Genomic DNA, 26,340 nt, shown 5'->3' on the forward strand with positions numbered 1-26,340 from the left:
TTGTGAACAAATGAGCCATTTAAATTTCTTTGTTTTAATGTCTTGGCTAAAGAAATCCCGGTATTTCCTTTCCCCATGTCTCCCTAGTTGAGCTAGAGCCTTCCCAGGGCTTTCTGCCTGGGGTATCTGTGCCTTCAACAGCAGCTTGCCTTAAACTCAGACTTAAGCCCTGGCTGAAGGGGGTTGCAGCTGAGTCCTCTGGTCACCCAAGGAAAAGCCTGCTCCTGCCATGGGGGAAGGATTTGCTGTCAGCCTGTAGCCAGTGCCCCTGCAGCTCCACAGGTACCAGAGACTATTCTTGAATCGCTTTGTATCTGCACAACAAGGAGCTTTGTGCAGTGTTTTGAAAATATTTGGCGTTGGAAGTTGAACATTTTCTTTCTCAAATGGGGCGATGGTTAAGTGGTTTCCTCTTCCCTTCAAAATGAGTAAACTTCCAAACCACTAAGCTGGTGAGTATTGACTGAGTCACCAATGGGATTAGCGGAGATCAAACATATTATGTCTGGTTTACTTGGACCTGGGCTTGTTGCGAGCCTGAACGCACAGCTTCTGCTGGTGGAATGGTGCTGAGCTGCCGTGTGTGTGCTGAAGCCTGCTCTTGGGTCGGTTGGATGGGGAGCAGAGTTAGGGAGAAGGATTAATCCTTTGTTCCTTGCCCGTACCTACATCAGAAGTGCCAGAAGACAGGCCAGACCCACCACTATGGGAGCCCTGTTCATGTTTCTTTTTTTCTAACAGAGGATTGACTCTTACCAAGGACCAAACGACTTTTGCAGAGTGTTGTTGCAACTCATGTTCTCCTGCTGAATCACTTTTGGGAAGCGTGAGCTAGAAATTACCCCTCTTCCCCAGCCTTATCAGTTTTTGAGGATTTAGTACGGAGAGGAGCTCTGTGCTCTGCTGACCGCTGTCGGCAGGCGGTTGGCCAGCAGCTCCTAGGTGAAATCGCTCCTTCCCTTGTGCCCCGGCAGGCTGGTGCCCCGCGAGGGGTGATCCTGCCTCTCTGTGGCCTTTCCAGAGCCGCTGCGCTTTGCTGCGGATGGGAAGAGCAGTGTTGGGTTCTCTGCGGTTGTACTTCCAACGGGTGAGACCCCCCGGGCGTTGCTGCAGAGAGCACCCAGGAACCACCCCGAGCCCGCCGAGTCACGCAGTGCCCTGGCTGTGCCTCCACCTCCCCTGTTGCCAGGGCTGCTGCCTGCTCTCCTCCTGCAGAAATAGCTGCTGCGCTCGCTAATGCGTCTGGAAATAGCCTGGGAGGGAGCAGAACGGCCAGACCAGACAGACAGACTGGGGCTGTCTCACCGAGAGCGGGGCACTGTGCGGCACGGCAGGATGCGACCCGCGCTTCGGAGGCTGGGGAACTCGGCCCCAAAGGCGTGAGACTAGGACTAACTAGGTCTGGGTCTGCTGGCTGCGAGGCGAGCAGGGGCGTTGAGGAGGGGGACCAGACATCTTGCAGCCAAGCGAGACGCGGTGAATCGTCAGCCTGTGACGTGACCCGTGGGGGTAGAGCATTGCCTTCCCCCTGTGTGACAGGTTCCTCTCTCCTGCAAACACACAGCCCGCACCTGAAGTGGTGCAAATGCTCTCCGCTGTGTTAAATCCAACCCCCCCCCCCCTACGGTGGTCATGCTTATCAGAGCCAGATAATTAAGTTTTAACTCCCTGTAGGGAAAGGGGAAAGGGCTTGGGCTCTGCTTACGAGTGGTAGAGGTGGCGCTGGCCAGCGGGCGAGGGCTGGGCTGGTGGCGTCCCCTGCCACCCCGGGCTTTGTCTGCAGGCCCTTGGGCCTGTTCGTTTCCCTTCTCATTAAAATAAGTGATCAAACACAGAGCTGTTCTTTGGAGGCTGGGTTTACAGTGCGGCTCACGGGCCGTTTGTGTCACGGTGCGGGTGGCAGGGCCGCGCAGGAGCGAGCACCCAGGGGCACCCCGGGACCCCTGGCAGCGCTCCCCCCGCACGGCTGCCGCAGGGCCACGCGGCCCAGGCTGGCATCACTGCCCTCGCTGCCGGTCACGTCAGCACAGGGACGTGGCCGGGGAAGCGGCGCAGCTGTGAGCGTGTCGGGGAGGAAAGCAGAAGGTCCCCCGCCACGAGCCGGTGCTTGGGGGGGTGGTGGGACGTGGAGGCCTGGGGGGCGCGGGGCTCCTGCTTGCTTGGTTGCCTTCCTTGCCTTCTGCTGCTGCGCGGATGTGCCTGGCCCAAGGGCAGGTGAGCTGGCTGGCTGAAAGCCAGAGGAAGAATTTGGCATCCCGCTCTCTTACACTAAAACCACTGAAAATGCATGGCAGTTGTTGGAGATACCCTCTGCTCATTTGCTGGCCCTGGCCAGGAGCTGCAGGGACATCCCTGGAGAGGTCAGGCTGGGCTCAGCCCCATGCTGCTGGGGCTCGGCTGGGGAGAAGGTTGTCCTCTCTCTCTTTCTCATGAGAAATTTATCTTTGTCATCTTTGTTTTCCATCCTGCAGTTTATTTATGGTGTTCCCTTTATCTCCGCAGGCCCGGTGTGATCACCATGCAGGCACTTTCAGAAGAGGACCGAAGGCTGTGGATGGAGGCGATGGATGGCCGGGAACCGGTGAGCAGAAATATTAGCGAAAAAGCGTTGGAGAAAATTATGGAGAGCTTTTCGTAGCCTGGGGCAGATTGTTTGCTGTGAAGCAGGCTGTCACGCAGCGCCTGCCAGCCGGTGCAAGAGCCGTATCCGTGGGGCAGCTCACGCCTTCTGCCAAGAGAATAGTTTAATCCCTTGGTTAAATATTTGAGGTAATACTGTATCTCCTGTGCTTGGATTGCTTGAAGGTGCGGTGGAAAGGAGGAGGGTAGGCTTGGCCAGCACAAACACGCTGCTGCGCTGTGCTGAAAGGAAAACATGGCAAAAAGAGCAGTGGAAGAAAATACGCTGTAGATTTCCAGGGCTTTTTGAGTCCTGCAGCTCATCTGGCAGCTGTTTCTGGGTCTTGCAGAGAATTGCAGATTTCATGTGAGCAGAGGAGCGTAGCCCCTGTTCCCTGCACTCCGCGATAGCCTCCTCGCTGCTGTGCTCGCTCCCGCCGTGCCAAAGCCGTGCAGGCTTCCTCACCTCTGGAAGGGATTAGGGAGGTTTTCAGAAAACTCATAGCTTTTTTTTTTTTTTTTAATTTTCTAATGCGTCTGCGAACTTCCCTGCCAATCTGGAAGAGCTCTGGCTGTTTCTGACTGGGTTCCCTGGGAGGGAGGCGGGTGCGGGCGCTGTGTTGTGCCGGCGCGGGGGCCGTCCAGCGATGACGGGCAAACGCAGCCGAGCGGCCTTCGTGTGCGGAGTGGGACGAGACGGTGGCCTCTGTGCCTCGGCGTGGCCAAAAGCGTAGCAGGATCCGAAGAGAAACTTTGCAGATTGCAAGAGCGGCCAGGGCTGCTCCGGGACAGCCCGTACGTTTTTGGTGTCTGTGCTTCCGGGCTTGATCAGGCTCTGGCAGTCGGAGGAGAGTCCATGCGGGGAGCGGGGTGTCCTGTCCCAGCACAGCCACAGCCTGGTTCTGATTTGAGCAGCTCCCCCCCACCCCCAGGCCACGAAAAGGTCCTCGTTTGTCAGAAAAAGCGTTTGTTAAAGCCAGGTGAGACGTGGGTACGTGTGGGCTGCTCAGCGAGTGGTGGAAAGCACAGGCTGGGCTTAGGCAAACACGTTCAGAGCTCTAGGAGGCTGCGTGTGCGTGAGGGTGCTGCCCTGGATTTCAGATAAAGCATCTCATTGTGGATTACAGCCAGGTCTCAGCCTGGAATCAAAGATCCGTTGGGTAATTCAGGTGGGACGGGACCTCAGGAGGTTTCCAGTCCAACCTGCTCACAGCAGATTACTCGGGGCTTTATCCAGTTGGGTGCTGAAAACATCTGAGGAAGGCGACTGCGGCCTGGGCGCCAGCTCTGCTGCGTGGCCGTTCTCCTGGAGGAGAGTTTCTCCTGATACCCGCTCTGAACCTTTCCTGCTGTCTCTTGTCCTCCTGCATGCAGCACTGAGGAGCCTGGCTCTGCCTCTCTGCTGCCTTCCTCGTAGGAAGGCTGGGCCAGGTCCCCACATAGCTTTTCCTTCTCCAGGCTGGATAAACCCTGGTCCCTCACAGGGCCTGCGCTGTGAGCGTGGACCTACCTCTGATGGTCACCCCAGCTCTGCCGTGCTGGGTTTCCTCCCTGCAGCAAAATGGTGCTTCTGGGACAGAAATGCTCAGTTATGCCTGCAGACATACTGTTTCCAAGAACAGGCACTGTGGGACGGGCAGGCACAGAGGCACTAAAAGGCCTGAATGTGTGTGGTGTGCGTGGGACAGCCCCTGCTCCCGTTTTCTGTCGTGTTGAGAAGGGACCTGTGTTTGGGGGAGCCGCCTGGGCTCTGGCCCCGGGTGGCCCTGCCCTGGGGCAGCTGTAGTGGGAGGATGCTCGGGTGTAAGACGTGGCAGCCTCTCCAGTTCCAGCGTGCAAGCTGTCCTGTTCCCTCCTAAGCTGACTCCTGACTCCATTCTGGTGGCACCCAGAGACAGGACAATATTCTCAGTTTCTTCAGAAACAAAACATGTGTTTGTGCTCGTAGAATCAAGCCTTGTCCTGCTGCAGCCTGCTCCCCTGCTCCCCACTGCCTCACCTCCTTGTCGCGAGGACGTGAAAGCTGCAACGAGGCTGATGTGAGGGTTGTTGCCAGGCTGCGAAAGCCCCGTGAATACGGTCAGCCAGTTGGGTTTTGACCTGCTGATGGTACCAGCATTCGGCACAACAGCAGAGCTGGGCTGTGAGGTTTAGGTTGCGGAGGTGCAGGCGGGGGTTTTGCGTGCTTGTGAAGTGCTGCACACGCGAAGGGTGCTGCGGAGGGCGGCCTGGATTATCCTGTTTCGGAATCTGGTTATGCGAACTCCGTCAAAAGCTCACAGGTCTTCGTGCCGCCGCCTGCGTGTTTCTGTTCTTCCCTATCATGCCCATCAGCTCAGGGTAGCTTGCTCGTCCGGCACGTCAAGGATTGTTGCAGTGCATTAATGCAATAGCTCATGGCCCTGAAATGCTGGTGGCGTTTAAACGTGGCCTTCCAGGTGTGCTGCGGGAGCCCTGGGAACGCAGCTTGTGTGGAAATGGATCCAAGAGGCGTTTGACTGGCGAAGATGGGGTGTGCTGACAGACGAGGTGGCTCCTTGTCCTCAGTTATCCTCCCCGATCCATCAAAAGTGGAGTTGTCTGTTCTGTTTGGGTTCTTATCTCACAACACCAGGGTGTAGGATGTTACCTTGAGCAAGAGAGAAGGATTTAACCTGTGGACTCCTAGAAATATCCATTCTATCCTTTGACTATATTACTGTAACCAAAAAACCCTACTGGAAAGAATGTCTGGTTTTCCTTTGATTTGAATATTGAGTGTGGGAAAGATTGGCACAGTGGGGACAGTAATTCCATGTGCAAATTTGGACTGTGGAGAGAATAAAGTGGCCTGGAGTTTGTTTCTTAATTATAATTAAAAAACTAAAACCAAATGTTGTATTACATTTTAGTAAGATCTAAACATAGAATGTGGGCTGCATTAGCCAAGACATTTGTCACAACTTGAAAAGATTTATTATATATCTTGCAGTCAAAGCAGTCTCCAGATAGCTATCATCAGTCTGTTAACTCTTACCACTTGTTATTAATTTGGCTAAACCCCCTATGTTGACTTTGGGTTTTCTTTTATGTTACAGAGGCTGGAAACAGGAGAAAATACTAACTCCATAACAGAGCCGTTGCATTCATTTTTGTTAGGATATTCGGGATAAGTTTCCTATGGTTTTTCTCCTCTGGTGATGCAGTTTGCTAATGTATATGGTAGAGGCCAGAGTGTTTCTTTGAAACTTTGCTGGAGCCAAAGTCAAAAATAAAAGCTGTGTTGGCTCATAGCAGCGGCTGTGGTAGGCTGTAGGATTAAGAGAGGCACAAATTAGGCTGTTTGCTTTGTGGCAAAGAACTGAACAAGATAAGCGTTCTAGTAAGGTTGTGGCTTTGCTTGCCAAGCCTGCAGCGAGCATGCCAGCCAAAAGGGAGATGTCGGTGTCAGCGGTTCCTGCTCTTACTTCCCGAGCAGGTCGGTAATCTTAGAAATCCTTTTCATGTCAGAAGTGGGATGCTGGATTTGAAGTGTTTGGGACATGAAAGCGCTTCTCCAGGAAAGCGACCCTAGCGAGGTAAGGGTGTGTAGAGGGTTAAGGGTATGAAACGTGTTCGCTCCTGTCCCCGCTGAGCTGTGTTAATCCGGAGTGGTGATGGAGGAGTTGGTGTGAAACGGCAAACGCAACAGGCTGTGATCCTGTCCGAGTCCATAAGACATGGATGGGACCTGAGCAGTGCTGTTCTGGCACTTGCATCGTGCTGCCCTTTGCTCGATTTGGTTTGTTTTTCCTTTTTGTTCTTTAAAGCAATACAAGTCTATAAAATACAGCCAGCCTTTCCTATCGGAGCTGGTTTTGTTGGTGCTGTACAGCCGAGTGCGCCGCGGGCCAGGGGCGAGCAGTCATGCCCTTGCTGGGGAGGGAGGAAGGGCTCTGTGACACACCAGCAGTGCCTTCTCCTTCCCTTCGGCTCCCCTTACCCTCTCTTCAGTTCTTTAACATAATCTGCAAGTTCGCAAAGGCAAGAACAAAGTACAAAGTCCCTCGTGTGCTTCGGGAAGCTGGAGGCTGGTCACCGGATGGAAAGGCACGGCAGCCTGGCAGAAGCTTTTTGTCCTGGGACCTCCCAGGGGTCGGACCTGTCGTACTGGAAGGGCCCAGTTCCTCCTGGCACTCTTAGTGCGATGAAGCTCTGTCCTCTGGAAAGCAAATAAGGTTTCTGCTCCTGTTCTGGAAGACAATTCCAGGACCTCACTGCTCTGATGTCTAGAAACCTCCCAGGGTCTCGTGCCCACCCAGGCTGCCGTGTCTGCTCCTCCGTGGGAGGCTGCTGGGCTGTGTGGCTGCCGAGCGGGCGAAGCTGAGGGCTGTGGGGGGCGGTTGAGTGGCACCAGCACAAGAACTCGGAACCTTTCCTTGGCGGTGGGGTGTTAAACAGCCCCTTTCTACAGGGTGCCGAGGGCTCTTGCTTGCAGCCAGCGGGAGCTCGGGGCGATCAGACACATCATGGCGGGCGTGAAGGACTCGATTTCCTTTCTGCAGCCACCTCGGGGCTCCCGGCCACGACCCGGCTCAGCTCCTCCTCGGCTCCACATCCACGAGGGCCACCCTGGGCCTCGCTGGGGCCGTGGTGGCCACCCTGGCACTGGGTGACGGGGTGATGTTGTGTCCCTGGGCTGCGTTGGGAGCGGAGCTCGGGCTCGTCCCGCTCGTCCCCCCGCGCCACGGGCAGCACAAAATGGAGCAGGGCGAGTGTGGGAGGAGGCCCTACGGCCGCTCTCCACTAGATGGCAAGCTGAGACCAGCCCGCTCATTGCACTTGTGCCCCAGCGGGGCTAGGCCAGCCCCCCCTGCACCCCAGGGGCTCCGCGGGGTGTCTGGGGCTGCCCTCGCCCACCCGCCGCAGGGGGCTGTGGTTTGGGGGAGCGATGTGTCCCCCCAGAGCCAGTGCCTGCCACCCAGCTCCCATGGCCAGGGCTGTTCGCGCTGCACGGGGTGGGAAAAGTGCTCACTTCGCAGTTTTGTCCCCAAAACCTGGCACAGCCCAAAATTGGAGCTGCTTCCCTCCGCTGTTCCTCTGTCTTCCTTCCGCTGCTGCCCCAAAACAAGCAACTGATAATTTTGGGGGCAGGCAGTGTTTAATCACAGTAAACCTTCAGAACTTGTCAGGTCTCTCGGCGTCTCCCTCCCTCCCCAGCTATGGGGGTCCTTCCCCCCTCCTCTCCCTCCGTGGTCTCCAGGCCTGAGGCTGAGCGTTTCCATGGTGACCACTGCCACCATCTCGTGTCACTCTGGGCCTGGGGTGTCCCGGGGTCCCTGCAGTGGGTGCCGGGGTGTCCTGCGGTGGTGGGGCCCGCGGCGGGGGTTGGTTTGGCGTGGTGAGAGGAGCAGGAGCTCCCACCGCCGTGGGCCTGCTCCGGCCCCTCGGCCGCGCTCCTGCTCTGACCGTGGCTCGGTGGTGCTGGAGCTCCTTCGGCGTTGCTGCTCTGGAGATGTAGTGTTGTGTTTTTATAGCAAACCCCAGCGTAACAACAAAGCCCAGCCTTGCATTCCTGTCCAACACGCAGCACCCTCGCCTCCCGCCTCCTTCTCGGATATTGCTTCTGGGAATTCTCTCTGAAATTGTTTTTCATTTTCCATGTCTAATTATACAAAATGGTGAGAGATTTATTTCCCAGTGGAAATGATGTCTTTTGAACTCAATCCAGTGCTTTCAACCTCGGCATTCCTGTCATTTTGGCTCATTCAAAAAATAAATTCCCTTGAAGGACTTCAGTCCCACCACCCGCGCCGGCACGGGGGGACAGTTGGGCACCAGCCACCCGCCTCCTTCCCAACCTCCTCGTATTGCGCCGGGACTCGCTGCGGATCTGCTTTATCGTTTTAATTCATCTCATCTCCCACTCCTTGGAGGTCACTTTCTTCTTCTATATTGGTTTTGGTACTGCACTCATTACCTCTGTAGCTAAGTGCTTCCAGCAGAGCTTGAAAAACCCCCTCGCTGGTGAGACGGCCCCGTGGATTTGTGCTTAGGATGGCGCGTTTGCAGCTGCCGCCGCCCCAGCCTCGGGCAGGACCCGGGGACCAACGGCTCCGGCTGCCGATAATGTCAGCAGCGCTTTCTCTGAGGGCACTGCCTGCAGATTGGTAGGCACCGAGGAAAGTGAACTCTTAGAGGCACTAGAGAACTCCTCACCCAGAACACCTTTGACTAGAGGTGGTCTTTGCTGTTGTCCCTGCGGGCGAGGCGTGGGAGCGACCCTCGTGTTGCTCCTCTGGCGCTCTCCAGGGTTTGGTCCGTGTCTGTCCCTTCAGCGTGTTTCCTCGCAGCCTTTTCCCTGCTGATCTTTTTGCCCTCTCGATCCCATGGACGTGTGTTTCTGTGGGCTTTCCAGTGAAAGATGGTTGTTTGTATCTGCTTTATCTGCAGTTTTTTCGTGGCCTTCGTACTGTCCGGGTTTGTTTGCTTATGGCAAATTCTTTCTTTCTGTTCTGTTTTCCATGACTTGACTCATTCCAGTTGCTGCTTCTCCATCTCCCTGTCTCTCTTTGCTGAACAGGACTTTTTTTCCCCACTCTGCCCCCTCTCAATCTCTAAGTTTCTACTGTTTGCTTTTTCTCTTTGCCTCTAATTGGCTCCCTGACCCAGACAACCTAGTGAACTTTCCCTGAACCGCAGCTGCGGCTCGCCCGTGCTCTCGCGCCGCCTGGGAGCATCGGCACTGCCTCCGAGAGCAGCACCTCTGTCTCCGTGAGCTCTGTCCCGTGCGGCTGCAGCGATGGTGAGCCCCACTGCCAGCTTGGCAGCAAAGCCTGCCCCACTGCTTGGCTTTTTTGTGTCCCACAGTTCAAAATTTTTGCCTCAAAAAGTTCTTTGTCCTTTTTGGGGACAAGGTGGTAGAAAAGGATCCTCAGTGAATCAGCCAGTGCTTTCAGACCAAATGATAATTTGTCATGTTCCATGTTAGTTTTTGTATCACATGCTCTTAGCGCTGTTCCCTTCTCCCTCTTCTGTTTCATAACCTATTTTAAGCCTATAAAAGCAGTAACTTTACATTGAGTTTATAGGCTTTTATTTTGTTTCTAAAGCACTTAAGCCAGTGAGGTCCTAGGCCTTGATTTCAGGCTTTTATTTATGGTTCCAGCAAATGCTGCTTCAGTGGTTGATAGCTTACCCCGCCAGAATCACTGCTGCTTCAGGCTGCCTGTTTTTTGTCCTGTGCTTAAGAAGCTGTTTAGGTCATAAAGAGAAAAATACCGGGAGAGGGATTCTAGATCATCTTAAAAAGAGAAAAGGGCCCTCCGGACTGTTTTTGCACACCTAAAAGTGCTGTCCCACTGGCTTTTGGAAAGCTTGTGACCTCTTCTCTTTCTTCTCGCTCAGTTGTGGGGACCTCCAGGAGCAGAGCAGCAGCTGCTCACTGGTTTCCATCTCCTGTGCGTGAATCCCTCGTCATTTCTTTAACACAATCTTTGCTGTTGCCAGCTTTGCCACGACACTCTTCGTTGAGGTCTGTGCTGCATGGATCGGCTTTGAAAGCTGGGCTTTACTTGGAGATGAGGATGGTTGGTCCCGTGACATGAGCTGGGTTCCGCTCTCCCTTTGGGAGATGTTGGCTCTGCTGGGGAAGTGTTGGCAGCTGCCCATCTCCTCTTGTATTATCTTACTGCTGATACCCCCCGAGGCAAACACACAGAGGAGGAGGGCTGGGGGTCTGAGCCCTGGTCTGGTCACAGATCTGCACACCCCTTCTGTGTGGGACACCCACCGACGGCTGTAGATTTTATTTTCCTCTGGTTCAGGCCAGGAGGTGAGGGGGGTGGTGAGAGGTGACTTGAGTTTGCAGAGTCCCTGGCAAAAGCTGGTTAATGGAACTTGAACTGCAGCGTGCTGGCGACGAGCACGGTGTGTGTGAGCGGGAGGGATCAGCTGACGTGTGGTAACCTGTCTGTAAGTCTGGGCCTGGACGGGCAAACCAGCTTAAGAAGAGGTTGCAGAGTGGTTGCATCAAGCGATTTCCCGTTCACACTGCTCTGGTGTGAACCCAGCTGTCCACCTGCCGGCCACATCTGTCCAGCTGTGTGGGGAGGCACAAAGCACTTACTGGAGTGAAAGACCAGAGAGTGCATTCGCTTGCCTTTCCTCCCTGCTCTTGTATCACCTCTGCTTAGAGATACTTGAGCAGACAATTCAAGGAGCATGTAGAAATTCATGGAACAGCTCCATGTTGGTAGAACAAACTTCTCTGCAAGTTTGAACAGACTGTTATTTTATTCTACTTTAAAAATGAAAGTCATTAAGTTCATTGTAGAATCGGTTGCAAAACTGGCCTCTTTCTTTCCTTCCTCCTTTATTGGTCCTTGCGTTTCAGTTTGGGCAGTGATTTACTGTCCTGCTACAGTCCCACCATGGTCCCTGACCCAGGCTTTTTCCTCCTCCTGCCTTCAGCATCAAAAGAAAGTCCGCCCTTCTCAACTCCAGCTGTTTTAAAATCATCTTATTTCTGTCCCCCTGGTCCCTTTCCCGCGCCACCCTCGGTTGGCAGCTGCTGGCAGACCCCCCGCAGCGCCGTGCCTGCACGGAGCCGGGGAGCGGGGCTGGGCTCTGGCAGGAGCGGGCAGGCTGCGGGCACGGCGCTGCCGGGGAGGGCGGCTCGTGCGCCGGGCTCGGGCTGCAGCGGCGTGCAGGGTGGACGTGCCCCACGCGACCCTCAGCCAGCGTTCGGGGGATGCCACGTGGCTGAAATGCTCCTCGTGGTGCTGTGTACGTGCTGGGGGTGAGTAGTTTCCCGGGGTGTGTGGGGGAGCGTTATTGGCGCTTTGGAATTTCAAGTCATGTCTGCAAAGGGGTAAATGTCCTGCTGCGGTTTTGGAGAGGGGCACTGAGAGCACTCAGGTCTCTGTCGGGCTGGCTCCCAGCGCCAGGGAGGCGAAGGGGCACTGCGAGCCCACGCGGCATCCCGGGGCTGCTCCAGGAAAGCACCTCGGCGGCTGCCCGGGGCTCGCAGAGCCTGCCTGGGGCTCGCAGTGGTCTCCCAGGGTGCGGAGGGCAGGGTTGGCGAGCGTGGGATCGTGGTCCCCTTCCTGCTGACTGCCCCAGTGTCCCCACCACGGGCTGCGCTGCCGGCACACCCGGCCCGACGGCCGACCCGGTGTCCCCCCCAGCATCGAGGGTTAAAAGTGGTCTCGCCTCAGAGATGTTGCAGTCTTGGCGTTAAACCACCAGCCATTGTTCAGAACAACTGGGCAGTGTCAAAACTTTTCGCAGAGGAGGAACGCGAGGCATGTCTGCGTTACAGTTATTTTAAAAATAAAGATGACACTGTCATTTAAAATTAGGTTGGTTTTGATGTGTTCAGGCTCCTTGTTCGTCAGTAGACGTTGAAAGGAGGAAGGGCGTGTGTGCTTGCGGGAGAGAGGGAGAGTGAGAAGCTGGCTGGACTCCAGCGCAGATAGCTGGCGGAGGAGGATGTGCAAGTTGTTGCTCAAGCATCCTAGAAAACTTAGGGGAAGCTGTTAAACTAGTAGAAGTTTTCGCTCTTAATCAGCCACTTGAGTGATCTGGACGTATCTGCTCCGCTGGACTTGCTTAAAAATGCTGCTCTGTGAAACTTTAAACGCTTTAGATATTCCAAAAATGTATTTTTCTAAACCAGTTGACCTTTAGTTACGTTATTCTAGAGACTGCTGTATATCTAACATGCTTTGCTCCCCATTGCTTCCACCTACCCCCATGTTTTTTCTCCCAAAGTGTCTGCTGCTTGATTTTTCCCTTTCCTACCCATGCTACGTTGGTAGTTTGACCCAGGTGATTTTTTTCCTTGGGTTGACCCAGGTGATTTTTTCCTCGGGTGACAAACACAGCGGGTTATATAACTGCGCTGAGCTAAGCAGTCCAGATGGCTGGCGGGTAGCCCGGTCGGCTTCGGCTTTGGAGGCTCTTGGGAATGCCTGCACTTGTAATAAAACGTGGGCTTGTTTTTAATTAGAACCATCATTTAGTTCAGCATGGAGAGACAGAAGAGCAAGACCCATGTAGAGGATTCAAGCCCCCAGATGCTTCACTTTTGATAGAATTTTTTTTTTTTTTTTGGTCTTTTAATCAGGCTCAGGCATCGGTGGAAGTTCTGAGCTGAAATTTATGTTGGAAGGAAGGAGGGGGAAGAGAGAAGGAGGGAAGCGAGGTGGGGGGGTGGCTCCGACTGCAGTGCATTAGTTCAGCGCTGAACAGTAGGTTGGGAGGGAAGGAAGGAAGGAAGGAAGGAAGGAGCTGCCAGGGACCCTGGGCCACCTTCTTCCAAATGAACAGCCCTCGTTTGAATGACATAAACCAGCATTTCACAGCGGGTTTCTGCTGCCCTGCCAAGTCTTTCACTTGGGAAGCAAAGGCATATTTTTTCCTCCCCTCCCCCTGCAGGGAGGTTTGCAGGGATGTGGGCTGGGAAAGATCTTACTCCTATCTCTGTCGTTCTGGCTCAGAGAGCAAGGAAGGTTATTTCTAGCCACAACACAGTGTAGTCTAGCTCTGAAAATCCTGCCTGTAGTACGAAAACCTGGCTCTCAGACAGAATTAGAACAGGGTTGATAAGGCAGAGCCAGAAACAAGGGCTGATTTCATCAAGGTTGCCAGGTGTCCTGCTTTTAACAAGGAAATATGCTTTTTTGTACATGAGCCTTCCTGCTCTCTGCTTTGCTGGCATCCTGCTTCTGGGCCGTGTCCCAGCCTAGCAGCTCCGCGCTGGTGTGCCAAGCTTGCTCGGGCGTCAGGTGCAGAGGATCTGCCTGGCGTGGTATGGACCCGTGCCCATCTTGCTCTTTTTCTCTTTCTTCCTTCCTCTTCCCCCCTTCCCTGTTGCTGCAGGGGCCAGGGGGTGCGCTGTCCTCCCCTCCCCAGGCGTGCCCACCCCAGCTCGTGTCGGGGAGCCCCGGGTGCTCTGGCCCAGCTCCGGGCACTCCTGCGCACGCCGCGGGAGATGGGACGTTGCAGGGACAGGGCTGGGAGCCTGCGGCCGAGCCAACAGCCCCTGCTTGCCGGAGCGTCGTGGGGCTGCCCCGAGTCCCGTTCAGCTCTGGGTGGCAGCAGGCGGGGCGTGGGGCTGACAGCAGGGCTGGAGGGGTGCTCGTGGGTCCGGGGGTGCCTCCGGGTGAGCTTCTGTGCACGCGTCAGTCCCCATCTGGGCACGGTGGGAAGCGGGGAGCCTGCCCCCCGCTCCATCCTCGGCTGCTCATTCTCTGTGTCTCTGGTGCTGGACCAACCCTTTGTGTGCCCACGCTGTGAACCTGGTCTGGCTGCAGGCTGTCAAGTAATAATGATCCTAATAACTGGCTTGCTAGATTAATTTTCAGCTGGATCAGACTCCCTGTGCGGCTGTGTAGGTGGGAGAGCGTGGCTGCGAGCGTGAGGAGGGCGAGGTGGTTCCCTTCAGCTGCAGGGCGCTGTTAGAGGAACCGAAGCCAGGTGTGAAACCAGCATCGTGCTGTGCCCGCGGGGCTGAGCGGGGGCACCACGACCTCCCGTGGGCACGCAGGCGGGAGGACGCGGGGCACTCGGCGTGCTCCCCGGCTCCAGCGGCCGGAGCGTCGCTGCGGCAGCCCGAGCAGCGAAACGATGCACAAAGTGTTCCTGGCAAGGGGAGCGCTCGCCTGGGGAGTGCTGTGTTTTTCTGGGGTTCCCCAGGGCAAGCTGCCGTCCGTCTACAGGGCAGGACCTTCTCCCCTCTTTCCTCCTGTGGCGTGGGAGAGCAAAGCGGAGGAACCAACTTCTCCGACGTCGCTCCCGAGGGTGTGTGTGACCGGGCGAGGGCGGGTAGGGAGGGCTGGAGGCTGCCTGGCTTCATGAAGGCCAGTTCTGGCAATAACATGGAAAGACAGAAGTGCAGTAATAGCCACAGGAAAAGAAAAGTGAGCGCTAACGTGCCTGGCCAGAAGAAATGGGTAACCCACAGGTTGGCCTTTCTCTGGAGTCCCTGGAAGTGCTTCCATCCAACAGCAGTCTGGGGAAGTGAGGAGGTAACTCCTTATAGTCTTCACGGTCAGAGAAAATATGCCACCCCTATGGGCTAAAATTAGGCTTGAAAATGCTATTTTTTCACTTTATTTTTCCCTTGAATTGCTGTGTAAATAATGGAGTATTTGGCAGTAAAACCAGCAGAAACAAAACAACATCACCTTACCTTTTAAGCTGAGCATGCTCAATAATTCACTGAAGTTTTGCTCTTTTGAAGTCACTGTGAGTTACCCAAGATCTCCACGCAAAACCTGTTTGTCCTTATGTACAGCACCTGCACTACAGTTCATCAGAGGGGATTTTCGTGTGCTGCCAGAGCTTAAGTGAGCACAAGAGTTAGTCCTCTCTGGCCTTCTACAAGCACCTGAGCCACCTGGGGCACCTGAGCTGTGCCACATCATCCTGAAGGGATTTCTGGCCAGGCATTGCAGGATAATTTTCATAAATCTTTTCCTTAATGGTTGCTGCTTCTCGGGCTTCCAACTCCTTGTGTAGGATTGGAAACAAATTCTCCAGGACGGATCTCGATGCGTTTCAGTTCGTGTTGTGCTCCGAAGGGGACGAGGGCTTTAGGATCTGGACGGCGGGGAGTGATCAGGTGCATTGTTGGTGTCCAGGTGAGAAAGAGATTAAGAGAAAAGGCTTGTTCCAAGCAGACGGGCTGTTGTCCCTCTCACGCAGGGCAACTGAACGGGTAGGAAAAGGGATGTGCAGGAGTCCCAGCACGTGTTACTGCTGCGGGGCTGAGCGGGCCCTCGTGCAGCGGCTGCTCTGCAGCCCCAGGGCGCTGCAGTCACCACCCCACCAAGCACCATCTGAGTCAATCCGAGTGGCTGGGCTCCAGCCTGCATGCTGTTTTTCACCCCATTTTCCTTTTTCGTTTACAAAAAGGTTGCAAAACACCCCGTGTAAAATGTCTGTGCTCCTCCTGCCCGTGCCTTCACAACCTGTCCTTGGGTGGCTGGCAAAGCCAGCTGGACTACCGTTTCTGAGGGAATATAATGATTTCTATTTATACTCTTCTGGCTTGTGCATCTTCTGAGCCAAAAGTTGAAAAACTCGTTCGTGGTTGTTTTGAGGATTTCTGAATATGAATCACAAGGAAATTGCATAACACTGCAGCATTTCCTCCTATTGCTCAGGGCTTTGCAAACACTGCGCTCCTCCAGGGAGACCAAGGAAATCTGGCAGGACTGGCCTAATCTGACAGTAGTTTTAGTCTGAATGGAAAGTCTGGGTTGAAGGGTAGGTCCCAGCACTACTAAAAGGAGCATGAGGTGGAATCTTCCACGCCCAGACACGGACTAGGCGACCAAAATGGTGGGTTCCTTCTCAAAGGGTGATTTGAGATCAAATGGTGATGCCTCTGCCTGCGGCTGCAGAGCAGGGCTGCCAGCCCGCTGCTGCTTAGAAATCCCTGCTGCCTCCCACACAATTCTTTCCTCTAGATTTTAGCCATTTGGGCAGCATTTCATGCCAATGTTGGAACCTGAAAGGTTTTGGGGACTGTGCTGAACACTGTGCAACCTCCAGGGGATACAGCTTAGGTTTGGCCATTTTGAATTTTAAATCAAAACCAGTTTTGTGTGTGAAATGTAGCGTATTCGTACAGAGGATGTGTGCGCACATACAACTGCCGTATGAAAGCGCAGTTAATTTATTACGGAGGTTAATAGACATCATGGGTGGCCAGTGTGAACCCTGAAATGAGGAAATAAACATCAAATTACTCAACATCATCTTTTCTTAGTTCCCCTTCCAAACCGCAGCTCCTTCCTTTTCCTTTTCCTTTCCCACAATCCAGTTTCATCCCGAAAGCCCCACGTACCTGTTTGCCCCTTGTGTGTGCAGTTTGTTTAGAATCAGGTTGGGAAGCGGATGGGTTGGATTCTTCTTGCTTGATCCGTGTGTGAGCAGGAGGTGGCATCGGGCTGGGAGTGGTGGCTGCAGAAGGATTTTAGGCTACGGATGGTGATTATTGGAGGATTTTTTAATGAAAATCCACAGTTTGTGTTACCCACAGCTCCAGTGTAGGTGTTGCTGCGTGGAAAGGACAGAACTGAAGTTTGAGGGGGGGGCTGGAGTGGGTCCCGTGGCCTGCACTGCTGCTTCTGCCCGTGCTTTGCTCCACGGGGTGTTGGAGACGTGAACCGAGGAGGAAGCGACGGGCCGTGGCTGCGGGGAGGGCGCGAGTGGGTGCAGCGGGGCGGCTCGGCACGCCCTGGAGCATCGCAGGCCTCTTAATCATCTCTATAAAACTGTTTCCTCTGCAAAACATGGTGTGTATCTGGTGAAATACTCCATCGGGAAGAATTAGCTTGTTCTTTGATCAATTATCTTAAATATTGACTTAATAACTGAGCATAGCTCAGGTGTCCTGAGGGGGGGATTTTAACTTTGCAGGAAAATTTCAAAATAATAATGATTCGCAACTTCTGTTGTGCTCTTGGAAAACTTATGCTTCTGGATTACTTACAGATGTATCTCAGGATTTTACAATATTAAGTCATAAAGTCCTTGTTTTAAGCCTCCAAACATCTGTGATTCTGCAGAAATTAAGCAGCAGTAGCTTCCACTAAAAAGGTACGGTCTGGTTTTGTTCAGGATATTTGACCATCTACAGCATGAATTTAGAAAACTAAATTCGAGGCATCAAGGTCTGCAAGTTTTGTACTAGGTTAATGTCTTTTTTTTTTCTGTACATACCACTTCTGAAACTTCCTAGTAAAGATCTTTGGGCTCTGAAGATACAATCAAATGGGAATAATTAGTGAGAGCGTGATGTTAAAACGACTGCGGTGCTGCAGGGTAGGGATTTGTCTCCAAGTTAGTCACTAGCCCGAGTTTTGTGAGTTTTATAACTGAGCCTGTTCCCACACGCGGTACGTGGGACATGGGCTCTTCACCTCTTGGCAAATACTTTCTTCTCTCAAATTTCCTACCATTCATCAGTGACTAATACTGAAAAGCAAAAGAAGCTTTTTTACTTCGCGAGAAGCTTTCCGGGTTTAGCTCTGTTTTCTCCAGAGTTGTGCTGCCAACAGGAAGGTGGTGTGTGTGCGTATACAAATACACCTATTTTATGGTGGTTTATCATCTGGCTCTATCCTGGATGATGTGCACGTCTGCAGAACTGCCAGTTCTCAGCAAACCTCCCGCATGCTGCCTGTTAAATGCTGTTACCCTGTGAGGTGTAGCCCCGCTACCCCTTCGCTCTTAGGCTGGCACAAGCACCAGAGCCCCGTGCGCCAGCACGAGACAGCCTGCACAGCCAGAACTGTGCCCAGAAATGCAGGAGAGAGGATTGTGGGAGGGGGGAAAAAAAAATATATCTCCCTCTCTCTTTGCTTGGAAGTTGTTTGGAAGAGGGTTTAGAGAAGGTTTTTGAAGTCTGAGCACTCCCAGTCTGGGTTCTGTCTCTCCCAGGCCAGACGTGGCCACAGCTGCGCGTCTCGATGCCGTGTGCCTGCCTCGGGCACGCCAGTCTCTGTGTCCGGGGCAGCCGGTGGCCCCGGTGATGCCCGTGGCCCGGTGATGCCCGTGGCCCGGTGATGCCCGTGGCCCGGTGATGCCCGTCCGGGCACTGCCAGCAGCAAGTGCAGCAGGGCAGCAGGGACTGCCGTGGAGATTGCACAACCATTTCGTGAGTGTTCGGTCCTTTGCCGTCCAAATCCGATGGGGAAGTATTTGAGTCCTTTACGCAGCCAAGCGAGGGGTTTCCTGGCAGAGCAGCCAGCGCGGGTGGCTGGGGCAGAGCCTGGCTTGGTGTGGAGGGCAGGCAGCGGGGCGACGGCGGCCTGTGCTGGATTCAAACGTGGCAAAAGAGAAACGGCCACAGGTGCTGCACTGGCTGCGTCTACGTGCTTCTGCGCGAGGGGCTCGGGTGGGCCTGGGAGGCCAGAGGCGGCTTCACAGCTCCTGTACAGAGGGCTTCGTTGATCTCCGCACTCTGAACACAGGCCCAGCATCCCGCTAGCTGTGGGGCTCCCTGGGGCTCTCCCCAGCCGTGCTGAGTTTTTCCGTGTGCTGAGTTTCTCTGTCCTGGACTGGGTGGCTGAGCCTGTTCCCAGCATTGGGTGGCTGGGAGCGCCCGGGGAGCACCAGGGAGCTCAGGGCCTCCGTCCCTTGGCAGAAGTGATTGGATTTATAATTTTTTGTGGTGCTGTAAAGATGAATTGACAGTGTAACAGTGTGGTGGAGCCACAGGGAGGATGGTGCAGGGGAAACACGCTTCTGTCTGAACAGTCTGTAACTTTATTTCTGTCAGTAATCAATGGAGACTTGGGTATAATGAATAGTAAGAACCTCTTTAAAATGCAGCAGCCTTTCGCAAGGAGTTGGTCCACCAGCTGACTGACTTGCATATGAGGCTTAATCTTAAAATGCATCCTTGTGCTTTAACCCCTGCATATTATCAAAGCTATTTTGGAAAGAGCAGAATATTAATACCCATAAAGCCAAGCTGACCTTTGCCATGCCAAGACCCCGCGGGGTCTCTGCGGGCCGGGCCAGCCTGGTCTGGGGGCACTAAGGGCACGTTTGTGACAGCGGGGCAGATGTCGGCCCTTGGGGTGCTGGAGGGTTCGCTCTTGGGCCTCGTACACAGCAGACCTTTCTTCAAACTTGGAAACTTTCTCTTATCCTGAAAAATCTCTCTCTTCAGAAGGCTTGAGGCGGTCTGGGGAAAGGATTTCTTTTTCAAAGTAATGTTTTTCTTGGAAAAGGAAATGATATTACAGAATTGGGGCTTGGTTAAAACCCTGATGTTGCAGAGTGGTGTTAATAGATTAACACACTGACAATGAATAAAAGGTTTCTCCTTAATAAGATGGATGTCGGGCGACAGTATCTCCTTGTTTTATGGTTGCATAGTTGACCTCTGCATGAAAATTCCTTTCACTGTGCACGCACTTTGCAATTAATGGCAGAAGTATATTGTGCTTCCCTGTCTATCCTTTTCCCTTTTTTAAAGAACTGATGACTATGTAACTGAACTGGAGGAATATTCAGGCAGACACATTTCTCCCTGTAGCTGATGTGCCGGGCACCATAACTCGAGCTGCACGGCCCGTCCTTTGGGCCTGGGCAGCAGAGGAAACCAGCAGGGGCAGGACAGCAGGTAGCAAATCTGTGCTGGGACGTGTGTCAGGTGCCAGAGCAAGTGGCTGAAAGCTGGGTTCACCCGAGAGAACTGGAAAATATTTTGGTGTCCCAAACACAGGAGCTGGTGTCTGAGTGAGGCAGGGCAGAGCACAGGGCTTGGGGTCTGCGTGGGATCCCCAGGACGGGCCGTGCGCCTGCAAGCCTTTGGGTAAGAGTCCCCTCGAGCTCTCTCCCTCGTCCCTTCGACAAGTCCGCAACACTGAAGTCGGAGAGAAAAACTTCTTTAGGGAAAATTGTCTTTGTGGCCAGGGCTGCTCAACAGCACCACCGGCAGAGGAGCCTGTGTTGGTTTCCTTCCCTTTTCACTTATTTTATTTTCTTGATATAAACACTATTCCTGGAGGAAAACTCACTTGCTGACTACAGCTGGTTTTGCTGCTGAATCATCCCCCAGTTTCCAGATGTGGGGTGACAGATTTTCTCCTGCAAACAAAAATAACTCCTTTGTCTTATGTTGCATAGCTAGGTGCCCCAGGAGGGGGAAAGAGCTCCTTGGGAAATATCCTAGGGAGAGTGGGAATTAGCATGGAGGGGTCAATCTCTGCCCAAACCCCCACTTCTGAGCTGTGCCTTTAGATTTGCCCTTCCCTGAACGTGTCTGGGGTGGCTGATGCAAGGCTGGCTTGAGGCCATTCCCTCGGGGCCTGGCGCTGGGGCCTTGGCTCCAGAGACTCATCCCCCCTCTCTGCCCCCTCCTGGCAGGGAGTTGCAGAGGGCCAGGAGGTCTCCCCTCAGCCTCCTCTTCTCCAGACTGAACCCCCCCAGTTCCCCCAGCCGCTCCCCAGCAGACCTGTGCTCCAGACCCTGCCCCAGCTCCGTTGCCCTTCTCTGGCCACGCTCGAGTCATTCAATGGCCTTTTTGGGGTGAGGGGCCCAAAACTGAACCCAGGAATCGAGGGGCGGCCTCCCCAGTGCCGAGCCCAGGGCTCAGATCCCTTCCCTGTCCCTGCTGGCCACGCCAGTGCTGACACAAGCCAGGATGCCGTTGCCCTCCTTGGCCCCCTGGGCACACTCTGGCTCATTCTCACCCCCCCAGCCCCTCTCTGACCGGCAGCTCTCCAGCCACTCCTCCCCAGGCCTGTAGCCCTGCTGGGGGTTGTTGTGGCCCAAGGGCAGCCCCCGGCATTTGCCCTCAGTGAAACTCCTCCAGTTGGGCTCAGCCCATGGCTCCAGCCTGCCCAGGTCTCTCTGCAGCCTCCCCACCCTCGAGCAGATCAACACTCCCACCCAGCTGGGTGTCATCTGCAAACTGACTGAGGGTGCCCTCGATCCCCTTGTCCAGATCATCAATAAAGATGTTAAACAGGAGTGGCCCCAAAACCAAGCCCTGGGGGATTTTATTGTTATTTTATTGCTTTATAATATTGTTAATTGGGATCCTGCGGTGGGAAGGGTCGAGGAACACTTGCCTGCCTTGGCAGTTGGGAGCCTCTCCTCCTCCCCGCTCCCCTCGGATGTGTTGGCCGTTGCTGCCTTGGGTGTTGCTATCAACATTGCCTTTGGAAACTTTCCCTCCCCGCTTGCTATTTCTGGAGGTGGCATGTGATTAAATCAGTTCCCGGTGCTGCGCTGCCGGTGGCAGGGGGCTCCCAGCTTTGTTCCCACAGAGGAAGGGTGTGCTCCCGCCGGCTTTGTCTAACAGCCTGCACGGGCCTTTTTCCCTGTTCGAGTGGACGCTGCCGCGCTCGGCTCCCCTCGCGATGCTGATGGAGCGCCGGCGTGTGTGTGTGTTTCTGTCGGGGCTCGGGGGTGATGAAGGATTATTTTAAAACATTTTACTCTGTGAAGCTGGAGAATTGCAACCTGTCTGAAGGCTGATCTTGTAGCCGCCGTTTTCATTATGCTCGGCTTTTAAATCGTCCTCAAACTGTGATTAAAACCTTCTCCTATTGTTTTTCTCCTTTTTACTGTACGCATGGAAACTTTAAAGTAGCCAAGCTGTAGTAGTGATTGGGACAGGAGGAAGGGCACCAATATTTGAGGACAGGAGAGTCTTGGGATGAAGTCCTGGCTCTGAGTCAGAGGGTGGCTCTGTCACCAGCGGTGTTGGGTGCATTGCCTCATCCTGCGTTTCAGGTCCTCTCTACATTAATGACATTTCTTTCCCTCTCTTACCCTTTGCCTGACTGACTCATTCAGGCTGTAAATGACTGTGAGTGAGGGTGGCTTCCCCCTGCTTGTCGGAGTTGCACCTACCAGATGTTACTGTACTGCCCGTAGGATGCAAAGGTGTAAGATGTCTGCTCTGCTCTGAGTTTATATCCTTTACGTGTGTCTTCGAGAAGAGCTTGGCGGAGAGGAATGACCCCCTTTGTTTTGTTTAAAAGCCCCTTTAGTTTCTGTTTTTACCTAGTCCATCCCATTTGCATTCTCTCGTTGTAAGAACTGTCCTAGCTGTCGCAATCCAGCCCCGAAGCTGTGGCAGCCTGGCGGTTGGAATGCAGAAGGCTGCTGTGGGAGGTCAAGGCAGGTCCTCCCGCCAGCTGTCACCGGTCAGGGGGACACCAGGCTTGTCAGCAGTCCCGTCCCAGGTGGAGCTAGGGTCTTCATAAGACTTTCTTCTTGTGTTTTCCAGGTCTACAACTCGAACAAGGACAACCAGAGCGAAGGCAGTAAGTATTCCTTCCGGGCCAGCCCCCTGGGAAGGTGGCAGTGCTGTGGTGTGCAGAGCTTGGGGGGCAGCAGGAGCAGCTGAGCTGCTGGTGCCGGTGACACCGGGCTGTGCTCCCGTGGAGCAGGGCTGTGGGGTGATGGGGCTCAGCCTGGGGACTGCAGGGTGGCCCCAGGGAGACGCTGGGTCCCGCACCCAGCAGGGAACAGGCACAGAAACTTGATGGAGGGACTTGGGGCCACGGAGAGCGGAGCTGGGCTGTTCCCTTGACACTTTGGGGTGCGTCCCCCCCTTGCCCTGGTGTCCCCGGGCCATGGCAGCAGGGCAGAGGGTCCTGGCGTGCCTCGGGTCCATCACAGCCAACTTATCACAGCCAACGGGTGCAGGTGGCATCTTGGGCCAACCAGCTCTCCTTTCTGAACCGGAATCTGGAGGATGAATGTGCCTTTTCCAAAGGGAAATTGGAGCAAAAATATAAAGACTAGGGAGGTCGCACCTGATCAGGATTGTCAACAAGAGACCCTAAAAAAAAAAAAAAAAGCTGTTTTTATTGTAGTTCGGGCAGTCAAAGACTTGGGTCAAGAAAGCACTTGTTTGTCTTTCTAGAGGAGTGGTTGCATCTGGTCCTGGCTTGTATGTCCTGTGTTTCAAAACCCTTAACTGAGCCATTTCCCAGTAGGTTTGAATTGCCACAGTTGCAATAGTCAAAACTCTGATCCCTTCCCTCCTTCCCCCAAAGTCACCGGTCATGCGGGAGCCCAGCCTGGGTTGATGGTTAGTAAACAGTTCATTTTTATGCTGCCTCGGGGCATTTTCATCCTGAGTAGAAGCATTTTTCTCACAATAATAGGTATAATTTGCAGATAATGTTCCTCACACCTATTTTCAGCCCTTGTACAGAACAGTCTCCTCCTCCTCTCTGCTCCCTCTGAAGTGGGTTCTCCCTTCCCTGTTGCTCCTCTGTGTTGTCAGCTGCACATCCATCTCATCCCGGGCGTATTCCTTTGGGCGACCCAGCTGATCCTCATGGATCCTTTGGGTGACCCAGCTGATCCTCATGGATCCTTTGGGCGACCCAGCTGATCCTCATGGATCCTTTGGGTGACCCAGCTGATCCTCATGGATCCTTTGGGCGACCCAGCTGATCCTCATGGATCCTTTGGGTGACCCAGCTGATCCTGACGCTCGTGCAGGATGGTGTGGCTAATGCCCCAGCTGGGTATGGAGTTTGCATAGGACAGCTCTGTCTTTTGTCTATTTTACAGAGGAATAAAATGAGTTTTTTGAGGCACAGAGAACAGGGCTTGCTCAACTCTGTCCTACCCTGGCCATGAACTGTCACCACTCTCCGTGTTCCCTGCACACAACCTCTGGCTCTGCCAAGACAGTGCGTGGTGATCTGGCTCAAGAAACGTGTTAAAATAAAAAGTTTTCTAAATTTTGTTGAGGGATGATGCAAAAGCAGGGAAAACATTAAGGATGGGGGCGGGAAGAAGGATTGGTGAAGTAATTACAGCTTCTGAAAGAAGCACTTGTCAAACTGTGACCTTCCCATCTTACGTTTCCCATCAGCCAGAAATCCTCCCGGGGCCGTGACTGAGGCTGGAGTCATCCTGCAAAGGAACAGCGGCTCTTTGAGGGATGGGAAGAGCTCGAGTCAAGTGCATCCGTGGCTTTCCCAGGGTTATTTGTATGGTTTGATCCCGGTCTTCAGCGGCCAAGCTTGTGGTGGATCCCAGGTCGGGGCTCCTGGATGCCTCCTTAGGGTCCCTGTCGGGAAGGGCTCTCTGGGTGGTGGGGCTGCCCCTGGGCTCCTCCTGGCCAGGCTGTTCCTGCCCGAGCCCCAGCTCCTGCCCGTGGTGAGTTGTGAGGCCGTGCCAGCAGAGTGTGGGCAGGAGCAGGCTGGCTGCTCCGGCCGCTGCTGGCATATGAATCCATGATTTTCCTGGGCTTAATCTGAGGTGGGTGTAGGTGTCGGAGGAGAACGTCTCGTCCCGTCGGGCGGTGGCTTTGAGGAGAAGGCAGGTTTGTTCCCAGGCTCCAGCCTCCCCTGTGTGTTCCCAGCCCGGCCCTGGGCTGCTGGTGCCTCTCAGGAAGGTTGGTTGGGCGTCGTGCCCCTCCGAAGCAGCTCAGCGTTTGGCAAAGCGTAGCGAGACCCGTCATGTTTCTCCCTGCACGTTGTCACCGGACGAGTGCAAAGCTGGGGTTTAATCAGCGGAGAAGGCTTTGGCAAAGTTTCTTATCTTTTAGCACCTTTTCCATTTTGATGGTCCGTCTTAGAAACGCGAATCCCCCTTGTCTGCTCTGTAGGCTCCTCCCCGGCTGCGGGCGGCGCGGTGGGACCCTCGGCTGGAGGCTGCTGACGTAGCCGAGCTCCTGAACTCTCTGGTGGCAATTATATTTTCACACACGCCTCTGACCGGGGCTACCGCTGGTGTGTTCAGACATCTGACTCTGCTTTAGTCCTCATTAAAACCATGTCTGTAGCGAACTGCTTGCCTCATCAGCTACACTTCAGATTGATTCGGAGACTGGCGTTCTGCCACGCAGCCCTTGGTGCAGGAGCTTCCTGTGAGGACTCACCGAGCACAGGGATGGAGTGGCGTCCGGGTGCAGCTCCTGACCCCGCACACCTCTGTCCCTCTGCTTCCTGCCCCTACTGACGTTGGTCGGAGAGAGGCTCCCGGTGCTACAGCAAGCTTTGCTTTCTGGTCGCTTATTTTACAGAGCTTTTGGGTTTTGCCTCCTGCTGTGTGGCCAGATGGCCATCAGCCTACGGGGTGATTTGTTTTAATCTTTGGGAGGTTGGAGGAAGTTGGTGCCGAGCAGGCGGCCGCAAACCGTGAGAGCCAGCTGAATTCAGAGGTGCTGGTTTGCAAACCAGGAGGACTTGCCCTGGTTTGCACTTTACTCCAGGTAATTTGCAGTTACCGCGTGGAAAAGCACAGAAGGACTCCTCTCCCTTCCCCTCCCCACCATTTCCCTCTCCTTTTTCCACATCCACTTGGTTCCCCATTAGTTCAGGACCTCATCAAAAGTTGTCTCCACTTTCATAAGCTCCTCACAGACCTTGTGTCCCTTGACTGCCCCGTGCGCCTCTCTGGGTGGCCTGGCCCTCCCCAACCATCTTCATTTCCCAATCTTGGCAGCTGGCTGGTAGTTTGAGACTTGAAAACTCATTTCTCCCTGGCCTCTGCTGCTTGGTTTCTCCCTTTCTCCGTGGCTCTTCATTCCATCAAGCCTTTGAAAGCATTTATCACCGTGGCACTTCATTGCTGGGCACAGAAGCGTGTGGTGGGGTATGCAGAAGAGCTTGCTTTGACCTTGCCACGACTGACACGCACACAGCTGGAATCAGCAAGGCTGCCTGAGGCTGAACAGAGCTGATTCAGTCTTCTTGCCCCCTTACCGATGCTCTGATGTTCCTTATCAGCATAAAGTAAAGGAATTAATGGATTAAATAGGAATAATCTGCTAGGCAAAAATAGAACAGGATGAGACCAGCTCAGTAACACTCGAAATCCGCTGCTACATGAAGGTCAGATAAGTGTGTGTGCAACAGCTGTAACAGAGGCCATGTGTATCACCTTTGCTGATGCGGAATGTCTCTCTGCTGGACCACAGCGAATACTGCATCTCAGCGGTGGGTTGAAACGCTGCTCTCGCGAAGAGCCAGTGAGACATATGTTGGCCTGGAGCTGCTTTTCAATCTTTCCCCTGGGGAATGAGCCTCCAGGGAGGGGGAGTAGCAGGAGGCTGGGCCATAGGCTTTGAGGGGCCGTTTTATACCTACAGGGCAGGGATTAGGGATGCCCGTTGGGAAGAGTTGGCCACGCTTTCCTGTGGCAGCCCCGGGAGCTCGCTCCTCCCCGCCGCCTTCCCTCTCCCGTTTCCTGGCCCCAGGTGATGGCAGGAGGCAGCTCCACCGTGGTTTAAATCCATCTGAGCGTGGGCTCTGG

At 54.2% G+C, this 26,340-nt stretch overlaps 1 protein-coding gene across 6 annotated transcripts in view; it reads left to right on the top strand.

Moving 5' to 3' along the window:
- ARHGAP26 (Rho GTPase activating protein 26) overlaps nt 1-26,340 on the top strand; it is a 146,493-nt gene that overhangs the window by 41,998 nt on the left and 78,155 nt on the right. For all 6 annotated transcript variants that reach the window (XM_074916427.1, XM_074916429.1, XM_074916430.1 and 3 more), the window contains 2 exons: nt 2,503-2,581; nt 22,346-22,382. In XM_074916427.1, coding sequence (XP_074772528.1) covers nt 2,503-2,581; nt 22,346-22,382 — 116 coding nt within the window. The remainder of the gene's footprint in view (nt 1-2,502; nt 2,582-22,345; nt 22,383-26,340) is intronic.

The sequence above is a fragment of the Athene noctua genome, chromosome 12 (genome assembly GCF_965140245.1).
Source record: "Athene noctua chromosome 12, bAthNoc1.hap1.1, whole genome shotgun sequence".
Classification (NCBI taxonomy): Eukaryota; Metazoa; Chordata; class Aves; order Strigiformes; family Strigidae; genus Athene; species Athene noctua.